General features: G+C 40.9%; 1 protein-coding gene across 4 annotated transcripts in view; it reads left to right on the top strand.

Annotated features, from left to right (window-relative positions):
* The window catches only part of stab2 (stabilin 2), a 95,135-nt gene that overhangs the window by 47,708 nt on the left and 25,113 nt on the right, over positions 1–22,314 (top strand). For 3 of the 4 annotated variants that reach the window (XM_079494586.1, XM_079494585.1, XM_079494588.1), the window contains 23 exons: positions 102–179; positions 480–569; positions 1,848–1,955; positions 2,700–2,825; positions 4,266–4,394; positions 4,900–4,962; positions 5,234–5,332; positions 5,881–6,076; positions 7,250–7,345; positions 7,693–7,750; positions 8,389–8,462; positions 8,659–8,784; positions 9,675–9,748; positions 10,225–10,296; positions 10,815–10,934; positions 11,645–11,689; positions 12,411–12,503; positions 13,451–13,606; positions 14,583–14,714; positions 15,843–15,902; positions 19,675–19,851; positions 21,440–21,529; positions 21,621–21,767. In XM_079494586.1, coding sequence (XP_079350712.1) covers positions 102–179; positions 480–569; positions 1,848–1,955; positions 2,700–2,825; positions 4,266–4,394; positions 4,900–4,962; positions 5,234–5,332; positions 5,881–6,076; positions 7,250–7,345; positions 7,693–7,750; positions 8,389–8,462; positions 8,659–8,784; positions 9,675–9,748; positions 10,225–10,296; positions 10,815–10,934; positions 11,645–11,689; positions 12,411–12,503; positions 13,451–13,606; positions 14,583–14,714; positions 15,843–15,902; positions 19,675–19,851; positions 21,440–21,529; positions 21,621–21,767 — 2,409 coding nt within the window. The remainder of the gene's footprint in view (positions 1–101; positions 180–479; positions 570–1,847; positions 1,956–2,699; positions 2,826–4,265; positions 4,395–4,899; positions 4,963–5,233; positions 5,333–5,880; positions 6,077–7,249; positions 7,346–7,692; positions 7,751–8,388; positions 8,463–8,658; positions 8,785–9,674; positions 9,749–10,224; positions 10,297–10,814; positions 10,935–11,644; positions 11,690–12,410; positions 12,504–13,450; positions 13,607–14,582; positions 14,715–15,842; positions 15,903–19,674; positions 19,852–21,439; positions 21,530–21,620; positions 21,768–22,314) is intronic. The other variant, XM_079494587.1, reaches the window with a different exon arrangement.

Here is a 22,314-nt window from a genome sequence, read left to right as displayed (position 1 = left end):
GTGACTTTGTAACAGTCTGTGTACGTTTCTGACCTGCCATGTAAACAGCAGACATTCACAGCACTGTAGTTAGTTGCATATAACTCTCATCATCTGGTCAGTCCACAGTGATTGGGGGAGCGACCATCGTCACGGGAAATGTTGCTGCAACCAATGGATTGATCCATATCATCGATAAGGTAGGTGCCTTCTTGGACCATTAATATACAGTTCTCCGTACAGCTAGTATACAGTTAGTTTTTTAAAGATATTTTTGGGGGCTTTTTTGCCTTTATTTGACAAGTGACAGTAAGTAAACAGGAAAGGGGGGAGGACACACAGCAGTTCGTTGGGATCGGGACTCAAACCTGCGAGGGCCGCGACAGGCTGTAAAGCTGGCCAAGGTGCCTGGACCGCTGAGCCACGGCCCAGGCCATTATACAGTAGTTTTTGTCGATTATTTCTTTGTCTTCTATACTCTCCCCCGTTCATACCTGCAGGTTTTGGTTCCCGAGAGGAAGATGAGTGAAGGCCTGCTGGAGCTGCTCACCCTGCGGCCAGAGTTCTCCCTGTTCAGATCTTACCTCATTGTATGTAGAAACAAAGTTCAGATCCTACCTCATTGTATGTAGAAACAAAGTTCAGATCCTACCTCATTGTATGTAGAAACAAAGTTCACATCCTATACCTCATTGTATGTATTGTAGAAACACTGTTCACATGCTTCCTCATTGCATGTAGAAACATAGATAGCTGGGTCCCAATTCATCCGAAATCAACAAGATTGTGCACAGTTTTAGATTTTTGGCATGGTGTTAGGTATGGTTATAAGGTTTTCAAAAACCATCGCAAATGAGTTGGGCTCACCCCCTAGTGGTCTGTTTGCAATGAATCCTATGTTAAATAGGTCAGCATTGGATTAATTGCAAATGTAATTTAAATGTAAATTTAAATGTTAATGTATTAAATCCCAGTTTATAGGCATTTTAAGCTCACTGCAGCCACCGTGGACGCCATCTTGAAAACGATGCCTTACCAGAAGTTATTTTTCCCCAATTTTTTGTATGTCATTTAGCATACCCAATACTAATGGAATCCATTGGAAAATCTATTTTTATCAATTATTTTTTATTTGTAACCATATACTGACCCATTTAATATTAGATTCATTGCAAACAGACCACTAGGGGTCGCCCAACTAACCCTAACCCTGTTTTTGAAAACCTTATAACCATACCTACCACCATGCCAAAAATCAAACGAGTTGGGACCCAGCTAAGAGTTCTCCCTGTTAAGATCCTACCTCAGTCTAAACATAGCCACGGGTTGTTATTGTCGTTATTTAAATCAAAATAGTTAATTAGTGAGACTTGACATTTTACTGTTTTTGAAAGCAAAATAGTTAGCGAGACTGACATTTTACCATTTTACTTTTATTGAAATCAAAATACTTTGTGCTGTTATTGAATGCAAAACAGTGAACCTAAAATGTACTATAGTGTAAAGTGCCTTGTATTGTTTGCAATGCCGTTATTTTTGTTTTTAAGCTGGGTAGCAGCTCACAACCCAAAAGTAGGACTGAAAAGTAGGACAAGCAATATTAATAGAAATGCTGTGGTATTTGATTTATCTTGTCCTTTATGGCGAACACAAAATTTGGGTCCCAGCGTGAAGCCCAGTTGAAGTGCTGTCTTTGAGCACACCTTTCCATGCTGAACATTGGCCATGTGTTGACTGGTGATGTGTGTTCTCTTTCAGCAACATAACCTGAACATTGGCCATGTGTTGACTGGTGATGTGTGTTCTCTTTCAGCAACATAACCTGGACATTGGCCATGTGTTGACTGGTGATGTGTGTTCTCTTTCAGCAACATAACCTGACTGACGAGGTGGAGCAGGCAGATGAGTACACCGTCTTTGCTCCGACCGACGCCGCTGTCAACGACTATCTCAAAAAGACATCCGCAACAGCCATGGTACTGTATACCATGCACGTACTGTTTCCCAAACACAAACCGATTTTTTTATGGGTCCCTTTATTTTTTTTACTGTATTGAATTGTTTATTATTCACATGATGGTGTAACATGAATGCATTCAAATAAAGTTGGACAAACGAGAAAGGTATAGATTAAAGGCACAATACAAAAAACAAAACAAAAAGAAGAAAGGGCACGCAGCACACTACAGTAACCATGAAACTATAGACACAATACAGTCACATTTTCATTCATTTTATTTCAAAACATTTTCAAAAAACATTCCATAAAAAAGCTACATTTTACAGGAATTAAAAACAAATTAAATGATTCCCCCCCCCCCAGTAATTTAAGAAATTCCATAAATCGGTGAACAAATGTTTAAGTGAAAATAGCTCATCTACAGTACAAGCTCACAACTGAGCTTGTGAGCTTGTAGATCTGCTATTTTCTCTAGTTTGGGTCCCGGGGAGACATCAAATTTCTCTTTTGGATCACGGGATATACCATAAGTATAATGTGTGTAATGTGTATGGTTGTTTTTACAAAGTTTCAGCACGAATAATATTCAAAACGCAGGAAAAATATAAATTATAACACTACAGTACAAACAAAGAAGGCAAGAAAAAAACGTAAGACGACGACAATAATGGTTTAACCTCATCCAATAGTAAAAGAAATGTGGAGGTTATTTGAAATGTTGCAAAATGATCTTGAACCCCCATGTGTGTGGCGATGGCAGGACGCGAACACAACACGCTACCACGTCCTACTGTCAGAGCGGCTGTTGAAGACGGAGCTGCTGGGCTACAAGGAGACCATGCTGGGCTTCTCCTACCAGCTGGCCATCTTCTCCAGGGATGGAAAGGTATAGTATAGTCGTTCTATAGTTCTCTGAGGATGTAGGCCATCTTCTCCTAGATCTGTAGTTCTCTGAGGATTTTGTAGGCCATCTTCTCCTAGTTCTGTAGTTCTCTGAGGATTTTGTAGTCCATCTTCTCCAGGGATGGAAAGGTATAGTATAGTCGTTCTATAGTTCTCTGAGGATTTTGTAGGCCATCTTCTCCTAGATCTGTAGTTCTCTGAGGATTTTGTAGGCCATCTTCTCCTAGTTCTGTAGTTCTCTGAGGATTTTGTAGTCCATCTTCTCCAGAGATGGAAAAGGTAGGTAATGTATAGTTTTGTAGCTCTCTGATGAACGAAAGACAAAAGGCACGCACATACCGACCAAACCACTTTTAACCACTTGAACCATTATTTTAAACTTTAGCTGTTTGAAAAATAGCAGATCTACAAGCGCATAGTGTGGCACCGAGTGCCACACCGTAGTTCCTCACCATCAAGGAGGTTATGTTTTTGTCTGTCTGTCTGTCTGTCTGTCTGTCTGTCTGTCTGTCTGTCTGTCTGACACAAGCTCACAATGCGATGCGACGCATTGTGAGCTTGTAGATCTGCTATTTTCAAATGGCCGAAATGTATATAGGGCTGAAGTGGTTTATGTATGTTTTGTAATAATAATAATAATCAAAATCTACATAGTAACTAGTAACTAAAGCTTCCAAATAATTGTAGTGTAGTAAAAGTACAATATTTGGATCCGAGATGAGTAGACATTGTACTAACTGAATGTACAGCACCTAAGTGAATGTACTTTATTTTACACCTCTGGAGACTACCCAAATAAAATAAACCGGAGCACTCGACTGGTCTGCACGTTCTTTAATGTTTTGCAGAGGTGACTGCGTTAACTTAACCCTTGGACTGCCACCCATAATAGCAGCTATTTTCAGCTCTAGACGACATTTTTGAATGCCAAAATTTTTTTTGTGTAAAAAAGGGGAAACAAATCATTACGTCAATTATGTCAACGGGAGTGCTGGATTTTGACGTCAATTACGCCAATACCGCCAACAGAGTTCAAGGGTTAAATATTACACAAGAGGGCATGCTTTATTGCCATTAATGGCACACCTGCGTTGCAGTAGGAACGAGCCGATAGGCGAGTTCTGTAAGCAGCGCAGAAGATTATACAAACAGTTACCCTTAAAAACACACGTCAACTCAATTTCATTATAACTAAGATATTCGCTAAATAATGTTTTAATGACAGATGTAGCTACGACTAGCCTACCGAAAATGGGTTTGTTTAAGCATGGCTGGCTATTTCAACCAATCAGATTGCTTCCTCGAAACGACCTGTTGTATAATGTGTATTATTATTGCAGACGAGAGATGACAATGTGGTTCTCCTATCCTCTTTTCATGCGTTTCATTCCCAGCCCTGCTCTCTCTCTCCTCTGTCCTCCAGGTGTTTGTGAACGAGGCGCAGGTGAACGTGTCCAACATAATGACCGGCAAAGGGGTGATCCACGGCCTGACGTCAGTGCTGGAGATCAACAGGAATCGCTGTGACACGGCACAATTCAAACACATCATGGTGACCCCAGTGTTAAATCATCCCTACAGTCTTCAATCAGTGTTGTGAATAGCAGTGGTTCCCACACATTCTAGCTCGAGACCCAGAGGAAAGATTTGGATGTCTCCCCTGGGACCCAAACTAGTGAAAATTGCAGATCTACGAGCTCACAACGTGTCGCTTCGAGAGCTTGTAGATCAGCTATTTTCACTACTTCCTAACATTTGTTTTCTAATGAATGGAATTTCCTTGATTTTTTTTAATGTATTTATTGCATTATTTAGAAAAATCATTGTATTTGTTCTTAATTCATGAAGATTTTCTCTCTCTCTTTTTTTTGTTTTCTTAAAAATATATAATTATTAAAATAAAACGAAGGGATATTTACCGCGACCCATATATATGTGTCTGCACGACCCACAAACGGGTCTCGACCCAGTGTTTGGGAACCAGCGGGAACCACCTTCTCAACATAGCCTGAAATCAAACTCCTGCTGATTACCCGAAAATGTCTTTGTTTCCGAAGGGAAGCTGTCAGGATTGCTTCACCCCAAAGGAGCAGGCTTGCACAAACGGATCCATCCCATTGGTAGGATTTCTCTCTATATGATGTTGAGCTGAATGTTTGATTGAAAATTGTATCATCAACAGTTTGTAGACTGGGTATATTTCAATGAAAAGTACAGGTCAATACAAAATCTGCTACGAGGATAACACTATAAAAAGCACTAAGGCTTGTTTACATCAGGGTCCTCCATTTTCAATTATTCAGAGACTCCGACCAAAATACATCTTGCTGTGTGTTGTGCTGTGTGTTCTACGCTACTGTATGTTGGCTGCAATTCTTTTGTGTTCCCCAGCAGGCGACAATGCGGAGGAAGTGCATGTTTAGCCGCATGTACGACGGCGAACGACTGCTCACCATGGGCTGTAAGACTGTCTGCACAAAGACCACCATTGTGAGTATCATTGTGGAATCAGAAGTATAGTGCATGGCTTAAAGCTGCCATCCGTAAGTTGCATGCCCAACCCAGGATTCGCGACAGGAGATTTGTACCTGCTTCGCCAGGGGAGATAATGCCCTTTTTTTTTAGCTTCAGGCAGTACTACTTCGTCAACCGCCTGTGTCCTACCCAACACCAGGGTCTAAACACCTGTGTCCTACCCAACACCAGGGTCTAAACACCTGTGTCCTACCCAACACCAGGGTCTAAACTTGTCAATGGAATTGTAGACCACCTCCAACCACTGCAGATATGCTAGTTATATTGCATTCGAATAATGTCTTATTCATTCAAATAACTTCCAGATTGCAGCTTTAATGGCATACACCATACAGTATGTAAGGGTTTTCTGAAAAGTCTGGGAAGTCATATTATGGATGATTCCCGACACCTGTAGGCATGATGTGAACTACAAAACCATTCTCTGCGTTTTGGACCTTTCAGCCTAGAGTACTGTATGTTCTCAGCGGTGAGGAGCTTACAACCATTGTCACTCTCTGCAGATGCGGCAGTGCTGTTCTGGCTTTTTTGGGGAGCACTGTGAACCGTGCCCCGGGCCCAAGGGCCAGGCCTGTTTTGGTAACGGGGTGTGCACGGACGGGACGAATGGGACCGGAGTGTGCCAGTGCGGTCCAGGCTTCAATGGGACAGCGTGTGAGACTTGCCAGACGGGCAAATATGGCATCCACTGTGATCAAGGTATGACATGTATCTTACTGACCCATTTATTTCACCTGCAAAATGATAATACAATTGGGAGAAAGAATGTCAGGCTTGCCAAATAAATAGAGAGTAACAGTGAAGCTAAATGGCAGAAGAAATTGCTAAGACTAACTAAATCCACCTGGGGATGCATGCATCCCCAGGTGAAACATCTGCCTTTTCAGTGCCCATGTGCAATTTCAGACCAATCAACTAAGGATAAATAAAAAATGCATGAGAATAACTACGTGGGACATGCATTCACGATCTACTGCCGTTGGTGGTTATGTCTCGTCGTTATAGCACGCTGACTGTGCGTTCTTGCCGACACTGTTGTGCAATTAAGGTTTCTGCACCTGAATTACATTTACTTTACAGCACCTTACATTTATGTCAAATTTGTAAATCTTTACCCCTAAGATACAATGGCACGAGGAAAACTTGAGAGAATATCTGTTTCCATTGGGAGAGATTGAAAATAACTTTTATTCTTGGCGTTTAACCACTTAAACCGCCAGCATCACTATTCTGGGGGGAACATTCACAAAAAATAGTCCATCTACAAGCTCACAACGTATCACAAGAGCTTGTAGATCTGCTATTTTGGTGAAGAGACTTGGTGTACTGTACTGAAAAATATCACACCAAGTTCAGTGCAACTCAGGTCTGTTTCCCAAAGAGGATCTACTCTAAGAAAACTGATGTGGCAGTGATGAATTCCAAATATTTTCAAAGTATTCTGAGGCACCCAGGACTTGCGTCGAGGCGCCCTAGGGTGCCATGGCACCCACTTTGAGAAGCCCTGGACTAAATACATGCATGAACATCAACACACAATTATATTGCGTGTTGATCCAGCAAGGCCGGCCTTGCTGGATCTGTTGCTTGTCATGGGTTTATAACTTTGCACCTCTGAGCCAGCGGTGTGTGTACCCCAAACCCAGGTCCAGCATTTTACTATAAAGAAGAGAGCACAATTATAATTTTTTCTTCATTTTATGTAGTAAGAACAATTTGGATAATAATGGATTAAAGGATATGATTTTATTGTAGGATAGGATTTTATGGTATTGGTAGGATACCATCCGAGTGTCACGCAATAATACAAAATGAGCAGTCTCAGATTATCATGGTAAAGTGGAAAACTAAATAACAAATGTCTCTCTACAGAGTGTGCTTGCAAGAATGGCCGATGTAAAGACGGACTGAAGGGTGATGGGACATGCGACTGCAGCGTGGGGTGGAGAGGTGTCTTCTGCGATGAAAGTATGAAAGTGATGTTTACTGTACAAAATGATGACAAGCCCAAAATTACTTATTTTCCTATTCATGGAGATTATTTTAGTTTTCGTCACATTCTCCAGAAATTCAAGGCTTGGTGTGTAATTGATAGAAATTTGAAAATAAGTCATTGTTTGGGTGAACAACTCCTTTAAACATACGGGCAGGAGTAAGATAGCCTAAACATTTAGCTTCAGTTAAAGCAGTGGAAAGCAGGTCATCAGTGTTCATTTACTGTAACTCTCAGAGAGTACAACATGGAACTAAATGGAACCATGAGTGTTCAGGATATTACAATGTCAGACAGAGTTTTTGGTCTTTTACTTTTGCAGAGATTGAATCCAAAGCTGACGAGCTGTGTGGCTCGGTGAAGTGTCATACCAGTGCAAAGTGAGTGGATGCTGACATACAGTATATAGAGGCTATGCGCGTGACATCATCGTACCCGGAAGTTATACGGGAAGGCCTAGTACTGAGTGGGGGGAAAAATACTTTCTCACCTTGACAGCCCAGACATCCAGTCCGAAAAGATTGTATTAAACAACGTTAAACTCACCAACTTTGCAGCTGTACGGAAAGCTTGAATTATCCGCTTCCTATCTGCAAGTTCTGCAAGTTATTGTTTCATAAAAATCCACCGTAGACATGTTATGTCAATAATGCTATGTCACTTTATGTCAATAAATTCTGTGCAGGCGATTATTTCTCTTAAGTGTCAGAGTTTGGAAGCGCTCATTTTCAATAACACAACGTCCTGCTGTCTCCTGCATTATGCAACATTTAGAAACAGGCGGTGTACAGGACCGTTGAGTGGTTTACAACGAGCGCTTCCAAACTCCAGCACTCCTTGCTGCTTAATCTTTTGGCACTCAGTCTAGAATGAGGGGGGCATGTCCCGGTAGAAAAGTGATGCATGTACTGATGATCAAGGTTCAAGGTTGTACTTTATGATTTCATCTTGTGTACAGGTACATAAGAGTGAAATTATTCCCCAACTCATTTAGTTTTTTTACCATCCTCTGCCACAGTTGTGTCACTAAGCCGTCAGTCATGCAGTGTATCTGTGCAGCAGGATTTGAAGGCAACGGCACGTATTGCCAAGGTAAGTGCAAAGAATAAATAGTACCACTACTACTAATAATAATAATTATAATTAAAGTAATAATAAGTGTATGGTTTACAGATGACTGCTGATGCCTGGTGAATATGTTATAGGTGTGAATACCTAATTTATTGAGCTGTGTGTGTGCGTGTGTGCGTGTGTGCGTGTGTGCATGCGCGTGTGTGCGTCTTAATAGCCAAAGATGCCTGTGCACAGGACAACGGAGGCTGCAGTGTCTATGCTGTGTGCAAGAGGACCCAAGCAGGACGCAGGGACTGTGTGTGTAACCCAGGGTATACTGGGGACGGACTGGTTTGTGGTGGTAGGTCAGATGATTTAGTGCATTAGTGCAGGGGTTCTCAACCTGTGGGTCGCGACCCCTCGGGGGGTCGCCAAATTATTTTAGGGGGTCCCCAAATTATTTAAAAAAAAAACTTATTTTTTTTACTATATTTTCACGATTTTTCAAAAATAGCAGACCTACAAGCTCGTAGCGCACCACTCGGTGGCGCGCTATGAGCTTGTAGATCTGCTATTTTTCAATAGCTAAATTATAACAATGCTTAAAACACCAAAAGGGGTTCCCGCCCAAAATGGTTTAAGGTTATTGTAGCAGTCAATTTATATTGGGGTTCGGGAGGGGGCGGGGCGGGGGTCCCGAGACATTGCCAAAGCATTTCCGGGGGTCCCCGGCCAAAAACGTTGAGAACCCCTGCATTAGTAGACCCCATTTCATTGTCACACACTTCATAGAATTGATTTTAAACGTTGTGTTATTATTTGTTTTTAAAGCTCTTCAAGGACTGGTTACTAAATATCCAGTCTTGTACATGGCCAAACTCCAACTAGATCGCTGAGATAGGCTGACCAGATACTATTGGTCATACTGAGATCTAGGCAAAAAAATAAAAAAATACATGGGTGCCTTTGCTCTGGCTGTCCCCAGGCTCTGGAATAGCCTATCCCTCCATATTAGATTGTCCCAACCCATAGTCGCTTTTAAATGCTCGCTCAAGGGTTGATTCATACTCCTCTTTTAAAGCAGAATCTCCGTTTCGGCTCTGTCCAGACTATAGTGACGTCATTTCTGCGCTCCAGCTGTGTTTCCTCATTTATTCAGCCCAGCTTCGAGTTCAATTTCTTGGCACAAAATATTTCATGCAAAGGAGAAAAAGTGTAGTTATTGTTTTGTTTTGTTTTTTTCCTCCTCAGAAATAAATCCCTGCTTGGAAAGTAATGGAGGCTGTGATGTAAATTCACACTGTATGCACAGTGGACCCAACAAAGTAAATCCTATTGCTTTTTTTATATATACAGTATAATGTTGAGATATTTGTACTTTACTTGAGTATTTCCAATTTCCAATACTTTTAGTAGTCACTACATCTCGGATCCAATTATTGTACTTTTACTCCACTACATTTATTTGAAAACTTTAGTTGCTTTTAGTTACTTTTTAGTTACTTTGTAGACTTTGATTATTATTACAAAATATACATTGACCACTTCAGACCTAGATCAATTTTGGTAAAGTAATTTGAAAATAGCCAATCTACAAGCTTGTGATGCTTGTAGATCTTGTAGCTTGTAGCTTGTAGATCTGCTATTTTCAAAATATTTGTATACATTTGAAAACTTAAATGGGACATTCTGCATATAGTGAGAACTTTTCTACTTTTGGTACTTTAAGTACATTTTGATATAGTTTGCTTATATGATTTGCTTCTAGTAAGAAGAATACACATGTGCATTCTCTACACAGACATCTTGTTTTTGCATTAATGGCTACGAAGGAGACGGAAAAAGCTGCAAGATGATTGACCTCTGTCGAAAGGTACAGTAAATCTCGACTTTAATTCGCCAGATATCGCCTGTTTTATTCTCAGTTTCCGAGTAGAAAACTGCACAGCAGCACAGCATTGGTTCAGTATTATTCCTATACTAGTTTTATTCCTACTAGAATTATTCATACTAGTATTGTTCATACTAGTATTATTCTGGAAGAACCGGACACTCATGTCATGATATTGTTATTTTTCACTATTATAATATATCATTTTGATCTAAATATACACAGGTGGACAAACTAGACATGCGAATGTTCTGGACACTTTTAACAATATTTTATACCCGGAAACACAGCTCTAAGCGTTTGTTCACAAACATTCTGATCTGATTATAGTGATCGTATTGAACTCTATTTCAAGTACACAGTGATCGGAAGAAGGACATAAACAAAACCAACACAGTAAAAGCAGAAAACGGCATATACTGTATGAGGAACAAAGAACTGTACTGGTCTGTTGTGTATCATGACGTTGACCAGAAACATCTAATTATGTAAATGAACAGAAAAACGGAGACTGTCACAGGTACGCCAGGTGCAACATGACTGGTCCAGGCGTACGCACCTGCACGTGTCCCAGCAACTTCATAGGAGACGGCATCATCTGTAAAGGCACCATAGGGAAGGTGAGGGCCTTCAGCTAATAGTACACATTCAGATAGATTTAACCCATTGACCTGGAACGCATCTGAGACACCTTTAACTGTTAACAAAAAGCAGGTATACAAGCACGTGGCACCGAGTGCAGCGCTACGAGCTTATAGATCTGCTATTTTTGAAAGAAATGTGAAAAAATCTTTGAATATACCGGTAATTTATTTCACAGCGAATGTTTTTAATTCATATCTTTGCTTCTGGGGGGGTCCCTGGAACAACATATTTTCAGATGCGGGTCGGCGGCCAATTATATCATTTTGGGGGTCTTTGACATGAAATAGTTTTAGAACCACTGACTTTTTCAGAAAGCTGTCTGGTTCCAGGTCTTAATTGGTTAAACGATTCCCTGTGGGCCGGGAACCACCGATGGATTTTGCAATTGGGCCCCAAAATAACTGCCAGAACACAAAGATCTTAATGATAACATAACATTTATATTCAAACATGTTTCCTACTTAAAGTACACTATATATGTCATTGATCCAATCTGGACTGGAACACAATCAATTGATCATTAAAATATAAACATTATGCAGTACGCCAGAAAACACATGGCAGGCCCTATCTTGTGCCACCCTTACCCCTTATTCCCAAACTTATTTGCCATTTTTTAGTCATTGCCATTTAAAATAGTAAAAAAATGCCAAAGATATTATAACTTTTTCCACTAACCCTACAGGAAATGATCACCAGGAAGTTGAGGGACTTCTACCTTGGGTTGATGGTAAGTGAATACTGCACTTGAATACTGACCATAATCATGCAATGCTTAATGAAGAACGTTATAGCTATTGAAATCCCCACTGAATATGTGCAGCCGTCGTCACAAGGTCAAAGTCGAAGGATGAGAATTTGACCTCTGGTTTCCAGTGGTGGAAAGTAACTAGGTACATTTACTTAAGTACTGTACTGAAGTAAAATTTGTAGGTACTTTTACTTTATTGGAGTATTTCCAATGTTCAGTACTTTTACTTCTACTCCACTACATTTCAGAGGCAAATATTCTATTTTACTCTAATTTTACTCCATTCACACTACTTTTATTTGAAAACTTCAGTTACTAGTTACTTTGTAGATTTTGATTATTATTATTACAAAACATACATAACCACATCAGCCCTATATACATTTCGGCCATTTGAAAATAGCTGATCTACAAGCTCACAATGCGGCGCATTGCGACACATTGTGAGCTTGTAGATCAGCTATTTTCAAAAGATTTGTATAAATTTGAAAACTTGAAATGGGACATTCTGCAAAATTAGTACTTTCTACTTTTGGTACTTTAAGTACATATTGATGCCAATACTTTTGTACTTTCACAAACTTTTACGTTTTACATTTTTAAGTATGTAAAACGTTTTACGTTTTACATACTTGTAATGGAGTGTTTCTACATATCAGTATTGATACTTTAACTTAAGTAAAACTACTGCTGTTTTCAGATATCTGAGATCTCCCTGAAAGGCCGCGGCCCGTTCACCGTCTTTGCTCCCAACGCTGACGCCTTCCTGAAGGACCGCAATGGCTCCAACAGGGTGCGAAATCTCTCTACTCCCTTCATTTTTTGTTTCCTACATTTTGTTTTTAATTATAAAAATATAACATAAAACAACATAAAATATAAATAAACATTAGTTTTCATAAATTAATACCAAATTAAATTATTTGAATTTAAGTAATCTAAATAATTTCTTGAATAAATAAAAGAAAAATCTAAGAAATTCTAAAATTTCGAAAACGAATGTTTAAAGAAGTAGTGAAAATGGCAGCTATTTTCACTAAGTTGGGTGAAAGTTGGGGGAATGTATAATTTCTCTTTTAGGTCACGGCCACGGGCATAAGACGTTTGGGAACCACTGCTCTGCTCCATTGTCCTGTTGTCTGTTTATTAGCCAACCTTTTGTGTTTATCTATGGGCACGTCTACCTACCTTTAAAACGGAATAGACACCACAATTATTTTGTCCCTAGTGTTTCTTTAAAGGTTCTGTACCTTTGCTCAAGAAGAAAGAATATATTTTTAGAGGGATGTCATGTGGTCTACTTGCACAGCCTTTGTGATCTACTGGTCACGATCTACCTTAACCTTTTGGGCACCCCTGATTCATGGCAATACGATATGATACAATAATACAAAGGGAAAAAAGGATTATTATGGATATAAATAAGTAAACAGTGTTTGGCAAGTGGCAAATACATGGACATTGTAATTAAACCTCGCACCTTGACATGAACACAGAGATTACACTACTTTTGCATTGCAAAACGATACGATACAAAGTCAAATGATACGATATGTTGCTGTTTAATTGCACAGGTGAGGGGATTTAGGCTGATTAGGCCCACTGGCAGAGCCTGACCAGAGCCTTTTGTGGTGGTTCTGGCTTGCTTCTTCTGGTATCGAATATTGTCATGTTCATGTTGAATATTTCCGTTCCCTGTAGTCTGAGTCAAAGTAGAGAAACTTTATTTTGCTGTCTTAGATGAAGGCATTTCTGGTGGGCAAGCACAGGGACAAATATGCCGAAGTCCTTCGCAACCACATAGTGATGTGTCACGTTCTGCTGCCCAGTGACCTGAGCACTCCCAGAAACATCACCACTATGACAGGGGAGGTCGTCACCACCAGGCTATCTGAGGTAACCAACATTTCATATTTTATTATCCGATCCTTTGTCTCCAGATGCTTGATGACAGTGATTTGATTCCCAACCTGTGGGTCAGGGCACATCGGTGGGATATGAGTATATTGCAAGTGCTCTTAATAATTGGCAACACAATCGGATTGTAATGATGATATTGGGTGGCAGTGTGGCTCAGTGACCAGCTCAGTGGCCTTGTGGTTAGAGTGTCCGCCCTGAGACCCGGCCGGGTCATACCAAAGACTCTAAAAATGGGACCCAGTGCCTCCCTGCTTGACACTCAGCATCAAGGGTTGGATTGGGGGTAAGTCCCTGCGACATACTAGCGTCATGTCCAGGGGGTGTACATCAAGCTGTCTCACGCTACAGAAACAGGAGATAGGCTCCTGCTATATGGCTCGACAAGGCTACTTACTACTAGTGTGGCTCACACACTATGATACGCACACACACAAATGATACGCACGCACACACGCACGCACGCACGCACGCATACACACACACACACACACACACACACACACACACACACACACACACACACACACACACAGCTATATGTTACAATTTACAATTTAGGCATTTAGCAGACGCTCTTAATCCAGAGCGACTTACATTAAGCAAGAACAAAAAGCATGGGAATACATCACATATGTAAAATGCATTTATCGCGAAACATGCGTAAGCTAAGAACGTAACTAGAACATATCTATATAATGACACTATACTATGCTGTACATATATACTATGAAGTGCTATGACTACATACAATGCACTTATTGTGCTGTCTACATGACATGCTATAAGTCTGTTTCAAATGCTATATAAGTCTAAGAAGTGCTGTCTAAGGGGGTAGGGTAAGTGCTATGGGCCATGATGGAGTCTGAAAAAGTGGGTTTTCAGACTACATTGTCATGAGTTCCTATTTGCAGATGGATATATTATTATGGTGTGTCATGTTGGATGTTTCCAGGGCAGTCTCTTCATCAACGAGGCCAACGTGACATACAGCGACGATGTGAGCGCCAACGGGATTCTCCACGAGGTGGACACGCTTCTGTTCCCCTCCAGTGTGGAGAAAGACTATGAGCCAGCACTGCTAAAGGTATACACACGGCTGTCACCATTACACATTTAATTTTGGGCGGGAACCCCTTTTGGTGTTTTAAGCATTATGTTATACTTTAGCTATTGAAAAATAGCAGATCTACAAGCTCATAGCGCGGCACAGAGTGCCACGCTACGAGCTTCTAGGTCTGCTATTTTTGAAAAATCATTAATATGTGGCGCAAATTTGGAATATATATCCTTTCAGAGCGATAATTTTTAACTCAAATCTTTGCTTCTGGGGGGTCCCTGGAACAACATATTTTGAGATGGGGTTGGAGGCCAAATACATATACCTTAACATGAAATAGTTTGAGAACCACTGACAGCAACATGAGGTTTATCCGGTTTGTCATGATTTCGAAGACATTTGTAGAATCGTCCTCAGGTCTAAATGGGTTAAGTTGATGATGAATTGTTACGCAAATGATTGCGAATAACGTCATTGTGTTTCTTGCGTTGAACATTGGAACTTTACTGTTTGCATTTCTGTTTGCCTTTTGGCTTCGTGCTCACAAATTGCACAGGGCAGATATGACAAATAACTTAAAGATACAAAGAAACCACTAATTGTGATTATCTAAAATAATTGTGACAATGTAATAATTGTGACAGGCCTACCAGTACGTGCATACTGTACTACAGTACCAACACCAGAGCACCAGGACTGGTTGTTGGATCGCTATTTTATTTACATCAATACCAACATTTTAATACATTTAGTCATTTTATTCATTTATTCATTATGTTATATCCTAATGTCATATGCTTTGACATAAATGTTGGTATTGATGAAGGATGTGTTGTTGAATTAATATCTGTCAGCTGAAAATTGTCAGTTGATTTGAGAATTCTGATGGATTATTATATTTTTAGCGACGTGTGTTATGGATTGGAATGTCAAAATAACCTTCTTAGCCTTGGCTGAGAGTTTTTAACTCTTTAACAAACAAAAATTATCCTTCAATTCAATTACCCAATTGCACCCTTCAATTACCCAATTACACCCTTCAATTACCTAATTACACATTGAAAACTGACAACGGAGCTGCGTTTGTTCTCATCGATTAATTAATCAGATGAATATATCCATTCCCTCTCTTTGTCTTGATTGAATCTAATTTAGCTCAACTTGACAAACGTCGCTGATCGCCATGGTTACAAGACATTCTACAAGCTGCTGGAGGTAGGTGGTCATTAAAGAACCGCAATGACGTCAAATCATTCACGTGTTGTGAGCCTGCTTTTTTTTGGCTAATGTTCCTCTGACAATAAGAGAGCTGAGAGCTGAGCCAGAAGGCAAAGCTCTCTGTCTACCGAGCAATCTTCGTTCCTTTACTCTCACCTATGGTCATGAAGTGTGGGCCATGACCGACAGAAAATTAGTTTTCTCCGACGGGTGGCTGCATCTCCCTTAGAGATAGTGTGAGAGGTTCAGTCACGCGAGAGAGACTCGGAGAAGTTGTCGGGGGCCTACTAGCGTCTAGTTACGCCGCTGCCCATATGTATTCTACATTACGGCGAAGCTACACCAGGCTTTTCGCGGGGGTAAGCGCGCGCGTTTTGTGCGCGAAAAGCCTGGTGTAGCTTGGCCGTTACACCTACAGTATGAGCGTTTTTAACCCCACAAATCCCAACATTCCAATTATGGGCATGTCATAACCGGTGAACATTCAATTAGAACAGCAGATCTAAGCTCACAACAACATGATGCTTGTAGATCGGCGTGTGTGTAGATCGGTGTGTGTGTGTGTGTGTGTGTTGGGGGGGGGGGGGGGGTGATCTTTAACTTTTTTTTTACAGGGGCCAGTTTCGAATTGCTGCAAGTAAGTGCTGAGAGCGGTTTTGAAGTCTAGGGATTCACATTTCCGACCGTTGGTCGGGCGTTCCACATTTTTAGTGCCATAGGAGCAAAATTTATTTAACCCTGAACCCTGAGTTTGAGCTGAATCTGGGTTGCACATAGTTTGTTTTGTTTTAAGTGGCTAAATGGTGTTTTCCTTCACAGCTAGGCCATTAAGTTGTGATGTGAGTGTGACTACTACGTAAGACCTATCCCTCCACCTAGTCAAAATTAATTTAAATTAAGAATTGTGTGTATAGCCTATATTGCTCACAATGTGATCTTTTAGCTATTTTAGCTAAAGACCATGGTCAGTGAAGTAAATAAATACTTATGGATTAAGTAGTTTTAATAGCAGAGGACCTTCAATCATTGGAGAGAATTGCATAATTCGTAGCCTTGAGATCTTTATAATTACACATTTGATCACACATCAGATAAATTCTAAAATTCCATAAAGTTTTAACAAAACACAGAGGAATTCATATCTGTTAATTGCCAGTCACAGAATGATTCTTTACAGTTTTCAGTCCTAGTCCTAGTAGTCCATGATGGTAAACAAATGTGTAAATTGGTTGATGGCTGATCAATCATCACCATACACAGAGCGAGCCTCTGTCATGACAGGCAGCATATTTGATCTGTTTTGCAATTTATTCCCATGTGGCAGTAACTAATCAAGGATTACCTATTGTAATGTGCATTGCATACATGTAATGTATCCTACTTTAGTACCTATTGCTAATGACTAATGATCAACCACATGCATCCTAGCGTCCCAATTCTGGGCACATATTTTCAGCACAGATGTGGTGTAGGGGGAAAAGAAGGGGCCCAAGTACAGACACATGGGGGACCCCAATCAACAAAGCATAGATTATTTAATAGGGTTTAATAAATGGAAGGTGTATGGATTAGGCAGTAGGCTATCCCATCCTCTTTTTCCCTTAGTCCCTTATGGCAGTAGGATTGCAGACACATTGTTATGGGTCCTAAATTTGTTTAACTTATTATTATTTCAAAACATTTTCAAAAAACATTCCCCAAAAAAGCAAAACTTTTCATGAATTAAAACCAAAATTAAAAGTTTTTTTCCCAGTAACTTAATGAAGAAATCAAAGAAAAATCAAAGAAATTCCATAAATTAGAACAAAATAAGTAGTGAAAAATAGACAAGCTCACAATGTGGTGCGAAGCGACGCGTTGTGAGCTTGTAGATCTGCTATTTTCACTAGTTTGGGTCCTGGGCGAACATCTAATTTATTTTTTGGGTCACGGCTTAAAAAGTTTGGGAACCACTGCCTTATGGTGTACCAAAGTTCCACACTAATGGAACTGCTGTGACCAACAGGGCCAGTGATTTACTTGGGTAAAGTGGGATCAGCAATATGGGCAGTGCTTTCCCATCTAACTGTATAACAGTTATGAGCACGGTACCCAATGTAGGTTTTATGGAAGAAGCTCAGCATAGTTCCAGCAGTACTTCTTGCTTGGCCAGTCCTCAGAAAAAAGCAAATATGACTACAATACACATGTGTTAACAAACTGACACAAAGGTTACATTTATAAGAATGTAAGATTGTCAATTGTAAGTGAATAAGACCGAATGCCTGCAAAGGGCTTAATTTAGAATGGTTGGTTAATTAATTAACCTGTATGTTTAGCATAGGATGTGTTTCACCATAACGTCAATAGGTGGCAGTATACACCAACTTGAGATTCACTCACTAAAAATCTGTATTGACTTCCTATAATGTCACTGTATGTTATTTGACTCAGCACCCACATAATGGTCTGTGCGCGTCTCTTTATGAACTTTATTCAACATAATGTGCCATACAACAGTCAGCACACATTTATACAGAGACGTGACTAAATTAATACCTTGATTGTGACTGTAGGTCGCATTTACTATGAAATCCTGCATTTCCGTGTGTCACATCACACCTCCATATATGGTCACGCCTCGTGACATCACGCCTCCATATATGGTCACACCTCGTGACATCACGCCTCCATCTCCTGTTCTGACATTCCATATGTTGATCCCTCCCCACCCGTCCTTCCTATTCGATGCCTCCCTTTTGACTGATACCTGTCCATTTAAACTCTAGATGGGCCTGCTCTCAACAGTTCTCAACAGACCCGAAACTTAAGGCCCGGCCCTACCTGGGCCCTCATCAAACCCTGTACACTCAAGACACTTCCCCCGCTGCCACCCTTATGATCTCCATATATGGAGCTGACCTGTTCTGACATAACATACTGTATGTTGATCTGACCTCATCAAACCCTGTACACTCAAGACACTGCCCCCGCTGCCACCCATAGATCTCCATATATGGAGCTGACCTGTTCTGACATTCCTTAATCTGAACTCATCAAACCCTGTACACTCAAGACACTGTCCCCGCTGCCACCCATAGATCTCCATATATGGAGCTGACCTGTTTTGACATTCCTTAATCTGACCTCATCAAACCCTGTACACTCAAGACACTCCATATATGGCCAGTACATTATTCATTCCATATGTTGATCTGACCCCCCATGCCAAAGAGCCAGCGCTCGTCCAGAAGTCTGCCGTCACCCAGGCGGATGCGTGCACTTTTCGTCCTCAGGGCGTCTTACTGGTATGTCAAAGTGCACTTGATTTCACTCAAACACAAACATACATCAATTTGGGCTGACGTTAAACAAACACACACCACAAAGACAAAGTGCAATTTATTATTGCATTGAGAATATTACAAAAAGTGTGTTTTAAGTGGTGCAACCACTTCCTTAAGTGGCGTTGTGTGTGCCTGCCTGTCTGGCTGCCTGTCTGGTTGGCTGGTTGGCTGGCTGGCTGGCTACTGTGTCTGAGCACGTAAATTGCATTTGGTTGGTTTTCAGTACATTACAGTACAGTACAGTAGAGGGACCCCCTGGGGACCCCCACATGGTAACTCTGTAATTTCTCGACTGTTTCGGACGCAGGGCAGCTCGCCAGAACTGGGCCGGCACCCTGGGCACGTTCCTGTGGGTCTGGAAGTTCTGGGGACCCCCCGGGGACCCCCACACGGAGTTGCACCACTTACTTCACACGGGTGTGATTTTGTTTTCTTTCTGCCAGGACACAGGTGTGATGGAGCTGGTGAATGATCCTGCATACCAGCCAGTGACGGTGTTCCTGCCCTCGGACGCTGTCATGGCTGCCCTGTCCCAGCAACAGAAAGACTTCCTCTTCAGCCCTGACAACAAACCACAGCTAGTGGAATACCTCAAGTATCACATTCTTTACGGCCAAGCGGTAATGACTAGAGATGCACGATATAGTCTGTAGCGTCTCAAAATCGGACATAAAAATGCCATATCGGTATCGAATAGGTCTCAAAATAATCCAGATTGTGACCAAAATTGATGACGCAATAATAATGTTACCGTCAATGGCTTTGAAGTCCCAGACCAGCCAGTCTGCCTGTCTCTGTCTCTTTAACCCATTCTAGACGGGAACCCCTTTTGGTGTTTATAGCATTATGTTATACTTTAGCTATTGAAAAATAGCAGACCGGCCTGGGCCACGTTTCAGCGGTCCAGGCACCTTGGCTGGTAATCCAGTCTGGCAGTGTGCCCGGTGCCGCGCTATAAGCTTGTAGGTCTGCTATTTTTTTTTATGAACTTGTAGGTCTGCATGCTATTTTAGAAAAATCGTGAAAATGTAGTGCAAATCTATATATTCTTTCAGAGCGAACATTTTTAACTCAAATCTTTGCTTCTGGGAGGTCCCATGGAACAACATATTTTGAGATGGGGGTCGGAGGCCAAATACATTTTTGGGGTCTTTGACATGAAATAGTTTGAGCACCACTAATATAGAAACATTGTTTTTTTTCAGAAAACTGTCATGATTTAGAACCTTCTTTTTTTTAATCGGCCTCAGGTCTGAATTGTACCAGCTGTTAGTGGGGAGGGGGTTTACCATCTACTTTCACCAGCAAAACAATAATGTTTTATTCAGCAATGAGTTCAATATAAATATAATTTAATAGTGTCATATATCGGTATCGGCCGATATGACCCTGCAAATAATCGATATTGGTCATCATTTCAATATCATGCATCACTATAATTAACCTAATTCAATCTCGGGAAAGCATCTGTGTCATTTTAGATTTTAGCGTTGGCTATTAAAAATCAGACCAGTCTGATTGAAGTGAGTGGTGCTGTACTGATGAGTCTCATGCTCTAGTTGTGTGTGTGTGTGTGTGTGTGTGTGTGTGTGTGTGTGTGTGTGTGTGTGTGTGTGTGTGTGTGTGTGTGTGTGTGTGTGTGTGTGTGTGTGTGTGTGTGTGTGTGTGTGTGTGTGTGTGTGTGTGTGTGTGTGTGAGTGCGCCACTCAAAAAATAGCAGATATACAAGGTCACAACTGCGAACTTCTGCTGTACATCTGCTATTTTTGAATGTTTTTGAAAAATCTTGTGTCAACATTTTTATTTTTTTAACACAAATCTTCTCATCTGGGAGTCCCTGGCACAAATCATTTTCAGATGAGGGTCTGTCGTGGCCAAATATATATCAATTTGGAGCTCCACCAAAAGGTTTGAGAACCACTCAACTGATTTAGAAGGCATTTGTAGGATTGCCTCAGGCCTTAATGGAGGCTGTGCTAGTCTGCATAGCTTTTGCATCGGTCGTAGCTGAGTGGGTAGAGAGGCTTTCAATATGATTGATTGATTGATTAAATACATTATGAACAGTTTGCAGAAAAAAGCACATAAAGTTCAATGCAAGGTCTGCTACGAACACCACCGAGAAAGGCCCTTATTGGCTTGTTTCTATTGGGGTCCTTCGTATTCAATTAATCAGAATAACAGAATAACTCCCCATTTGGTTTTCAGGTGTTCAGTGGAGAGCTGATCCACCTGGACTTAGCGAGGACGCTGCAGGGCTCACAGATCACATTCAGCTGTGGGGGAATAGACAACATCGTAAGTCCAGTATGCATCATTTATCAGTCACTGACTATCCATTTGTATCTCTGAGGGATTATTATTATTATTATACTCTGACTATTGACAGGGAGAAGTTTATATAAATGGCGGCAAGTGCCGGCTCATCCAGCGCCACCTCCTCTTCAGTGGGGGCGTGGCCTATGGGATCGACTGCCTTCTGACTCCGCCCAGCCTCGGAGGTCGCTGCGATGATCGGAGGAGTTTCGAGCTCCAGGTGAAGCGATTTTGTACAAAATGCACAGAGAAACATGGGTTCATGGGAAATGAACAGATTTCCCACGGTCATGAAATTCCTGGAAATATTTTGAAAAACAAAATTATTAAAATAATAATTCCAGTCCTGAAAAAGGTTTGGAATTCATCAAAGCTCCTGGAAAAAAATATTTGGATTATGCATTGTTTTTGGCTAGTGAATTAATAGAAAAACTTTTTTTTCCAAAACATGTATAACATTACACAAAATAAAACATAAGACGTTTTTCGCCAAACGGACAGCGTGATTGCAGTCACGTACCGCGCGGTACGTGACTGCATATAGGTGGTGTAGCAAGCATTTGGCACGAACACTTTGGAATGGCATTATATTACCATTCTATATTCTATGCCATCTTTTTTGCTACGCTGCCTGTCTTTGGGCATGGCACATAGGAGTACGAGACGCATTATTGCGCTGAATGATTGTTATTTAGGCCTGGAAATTGGGTTGAATATTCTGGAAACGTTTTGGAAATGCATTGGTAAAAGTGTTTTGGAGACTGAGC

Source organism: Electrona antarctica (genome assembly GCF_951216825.1).
Source record: "Electrona antarctica genome assembly, chromosome: 23".
Lineage (NCBI taxonomy): Eukaryota > Metazoa > Chordata > Actinopteri > Myctophiformes > Myctophidae > Electrona > Electrona antarctica.
Note: the sequence above shows the minus strand (reverse complement) of the source record. Positions and strands in the feature narration are given on the sequence as shown.